This window comes from Salvia miltiorrhiza, chromosome 1 (assembly GCF_028751815.1).
Source record: "Salvia miltiorrhiza cultivar Shanhuang (shh) chromosome 1, IMPLAD_Smil_shh, whole genome shotgun sequence".
Classification (NCBI taxonomy): Eukaryota; Viridiplantae; Streptophyta; class Magnoliopsida; order Lamiales; family Lamiaceae; genus Salvia; species Salvia miltiorrhiza.
The window spans coordinates 57,586,780-57,590,563 of NC_080387.1; the positions used below are offsets into that span (position 1 = coordinate 57,586,780).

The window sequence follows — 3,784 nt, forward strand, 5'->3', positions numbered from 1 at the left end:
CAAATGAAATGATGCTTAAAACTCAGTTATGATATTTTAAGCTCTAAATAAGATGATGCACAAATGGTGATTTTTTAAGCTCTATACAAGATGATATTTAGAAGTTAGTTATAATCTCACAAGTCAGCCCTGGTCTTTCAAGCTCATAATAAAAAGGGTTAATTGCATGTAATATCATGAACTTAACGCGAAATCCAAATTTAGCACGAATTTAAAAAGTTCCAATTAATATCACTACCTATGCCCCGTGTCCAATTTTAGCACCGTTTTTTGACGTGGCTTGTCGGCACATGCTTCGATCCTACGTGGCTTGCCGGTACAAGCTTCCGACCGGCGAGCCAAGCTCTCTCTCTCTCTCTCTTCCGCCGCCTTCACCCTCACCTCCTCCTCTTCCACAGCCCACGCCTCTCACCTCCTCCTCGCGATTCCGGCGACGAGTGCCGCCGCCTCCACCCTCACCTCCTCCTCTTCCACCGCCCACGCCTCTCACCTCCTCCTCGCGATTCCGGCGACGAGTGCCGCCGCCTCCACCCTCACCTCCTCCTCTTCCACCGCCCACGCCTCTCACCTCCTCCTCGCGATTCCGGCAACGAGTGCCGCCGCCTCCACCCTCACCTCCTCCTCTTCCACCGCCCACGCCTCTCACCTCCTCCTCGCGATTCCGGCAACGAGTGTCGCCGCCTCCACCCTCACCTCCTCCTCTTCCACCGCCCATGCCTCTCACCTCCACCTCGCGATTCCGGCGACGAGTGCCGCCGCCTCCACCTCTCACCTCCTCCTCGCGATTCCGGCGACGTGTGCCGCCAATTCCAGAATTTTCAGAATTTTCAAACCCTACCCCCAATTCCAGAATTTTCAGTCGCGCCGCCGCCGCCCTCTGCGCGATTCCCCTTCTCGGCGACTCCCCTCCTCGCGACGCCGCCACCCTCATCATTCTGGTAGGCTGAGGTGGGGGGAGGGGGGTCGGGGTCGTCGCGCCGCCCTCTGCAAACCCGCCGATTTTAGCCCCCCCCCCTCTCTCTCTCTCTCTCTCTCTTCGGAGTACGTGGCAATGACGTGTCTACCGGAAGACACGTCATTGCCACGTGGTTCTGTCGGAAAACAAAACGATGCTAAAATTGGACACGAGGCATAGGTAGTGATATTAATTGGAACTTTTTAAATTCGTGCTAAATTTGGATTTCGCGTTAAGTTCATGATATTACATGCAATTAACCCTAATAAAAATGATGTTTAGAAGTGAATTATGATATTTAAAGCATCAGTTAGTGATGTTCAAACGATTGACGCATTAAGTCAAACATAATATTTTAGGATCTAGATGAGATAATGCTCAAAAGTCAGATATTGTCTTTCGAGTTCTTGATGATCATGAGATGAGATGATGCTTAGATGAAAAATGAGATCTTAAATTAATTCTTATCCATCAATATATTAAAAATGTACAAAATTTATATAAACGGGTATTTTTACTATTCTAACAAAAAGTTATCCTTTAATTGACAAATATAATTAAGATTAGTATAATGTAAATTCTAATACATCAAACTAAATTAATTATATTATACAAAAATAATATAAATAATTTAAATTATAATTTAAAATCCCGTCGAATTTCGACGGGTTATACACTAGTTGACATATAAATAGAAAGAGGAGAGCGGTATCGGTGTGCTTAATGAGTCTGGTGAAATTGGTCCGGAGAGAAAATGCAGCAGCACATAGTGATGTTGCCGTTCATGGCGCAAGGCCATCTCATCCCATTCTTAGCCCTAGCCAATCAAATCGCCCAACGATTCCCCTTCACCATCACCATCGCCACCACCCCACTCAACGTCCGCTACCTCAGAACCGCCGCCTCCACTTCCAACCCCCGAATCCATTTCTCCGACCTCCCCTTCAACGCCGCCGATCACGGCCTCCCGCCGGACACTGAGAACACGGAGGCCCTACCCCTCCACCTCGTCATCAACCTCTTCCGAGCCTCCACCTCCCTCGAAGCCGCCTTCCGCGCTCTAATCCGCGATATAACCGCCAGAGACGGCGCCCCGCCGCTCTGCATAATCTCCGACGTCTTCATGGCCTGGGCTAACGAGGTCGCCAGATCTTCCGCCACCGTCAACGTCGCCTTCACCACCGGCGGCGCCTACGGCACCGCCGCCTACATGTCCATGTGGCAGCACCTCCCCCACCGCTGCGCCGCCGCGGACGGCAGCTTTGCTGTCCCTGGATTCCCCAACTCTCGCCGCTTCCACGTCTCTCAGATGCACCGCTTCCTGAGAGACGCGGACGGCAGCGATCCGTGGTCGAGATTCTTCCAGCCCCAAATCGCGCAGTCGCTCTGCTCATTCGGCTGGCTTTGCGCCACTGCGGCGGAGATCGAACCGCTGGGGTTGGACGTCTTCTCCAATTATACTAAACGCCCCATCTGGTGCGTAGGTCCGCTCATCTCCCAGGGGATGCTGGACCGGAAACCGTCGCGCGTGATCGGCAAACACGCCGGCAGAGAGCCCGGAATCTCACCGGAGAAATGCCTGGAGTGGCTGGATTCCCACCCTGAGAACTCCGTTGTGTACGTGAGCTTCGGATCGCAGAACACGATCAGTCAGTCGCAGATGATGGCGCTGGCGTTGGGGTTGGAGGACAGCCGGCGGCCGTTCATTTGGGCGATCAGGCCGCCGGCTGGCTTCAACTCACGGGACGAGTTCAAGCCCGAGTGGCTTCCCGATGGATTCGAGCAACGGAAGCAGGGGTTGGTAGTGAAGTCATGGGCGCCGCAGCTGGAGATACTCTGCCACCGATCAACGGGGGCGTTTCTGAGCCACTGCGGCTGGAATTCGGTGGCGGAGAGCTTGAGCCAAGGCGTGCCGATCATCGGGTGGCCGCTGGCGGCGGAGCAGGGATACAATGCGAAGATGCTGGTGGAGGAGATGGGGGTGTGCGTGGAGATGACGAGGGGCCTGGAGAGCAGCATTAGTAGAGAGGATGTGAAGAGGGTGATTGAGGAGGTGATCGGCGGAGAAAGTAAAGCGGAGGAGATGAGGAAGAAAGCGGCGGAGATTGGGGAGTTGATCAGAGCTGCTTTGACGGAGGAAGGCGAGCGTAAAGGGTCTTCGCTTAAAGCGATTGACGATTTTGTGGCTGCCCTTCTCTCTCTAAGGGATAACGTTCATTGCTAAACCTACTTTCTTTCCGCATGGATCCTCTATGCCCCGTGTACCACCACCCTTAATTTATTATAATTTTTAATTATATTTTTTTAAATTTTAATTTATTATGCTTTAATATTATAAAAAAATAATTAACAAAGATTCACACATTCAATTATGATTTATAATTATTTTTTTATATTTATTTGAATTAATAATTGATTATTTGGGTTCATTAATTCAAAGTTAGAGTATATAATTTTTTAAAATTTTAATTTATAGTGATAAATATTAATTAGAGTTAATAATATAATACTCCCTCCGTCCCACGAATCTTGACACGTTTGGTTTCAACATGAGAATTAAGGAATTGTAGATTAATGTTTTAAGTGTGTAGGTAATAAAGTATAAAAGTGATAAAGTAGAAGAGAGAGAATGTAATTATTATCTTATTTGGAAATATGTCAAGATTCATGGAACGGCCAAAAAAGGAATACGTGTCAAGATTCGTGGGATGAAGAAAGTAATATTTTTTATTTTTATGAAAAATAATTATAAAATAGATAAATTAAAAGTGATACACACAAAATAATGGAACAGATGATCTCATTTGCTTTTTTCTGTAGTAAGCGGGA

The 3,784-nt window shown here is 48.4% G+C and overlaps 1 protein-coding gene across 1 annotated transcript; it reads left to right on the top strand.

Annotated features, from left to right (window-relative positions):
- Positions 1 to 1,404: 1,404 nt before the first annotated feature.
- On the top strand, positions 1,405 to 3,264 carry LOC130998063 (UDP-glycosyltransferase 92A1-like). The gene has a single exon (XM_057923500.1). The coding sequence runs from the start codon at positions 1,710 to 1,712 to the stop codon at positions 3,177 to 3,179; it is 1,470 nt and encodes a 489-aa protein (XP_057779483.1). The 5' UTR covers positions 1,405 to 1,709; the 3' UTR covers positions 3,180 to 3,264.
- Positions 3,265 to 3,784: the final 520 nt, after the last annotated feature.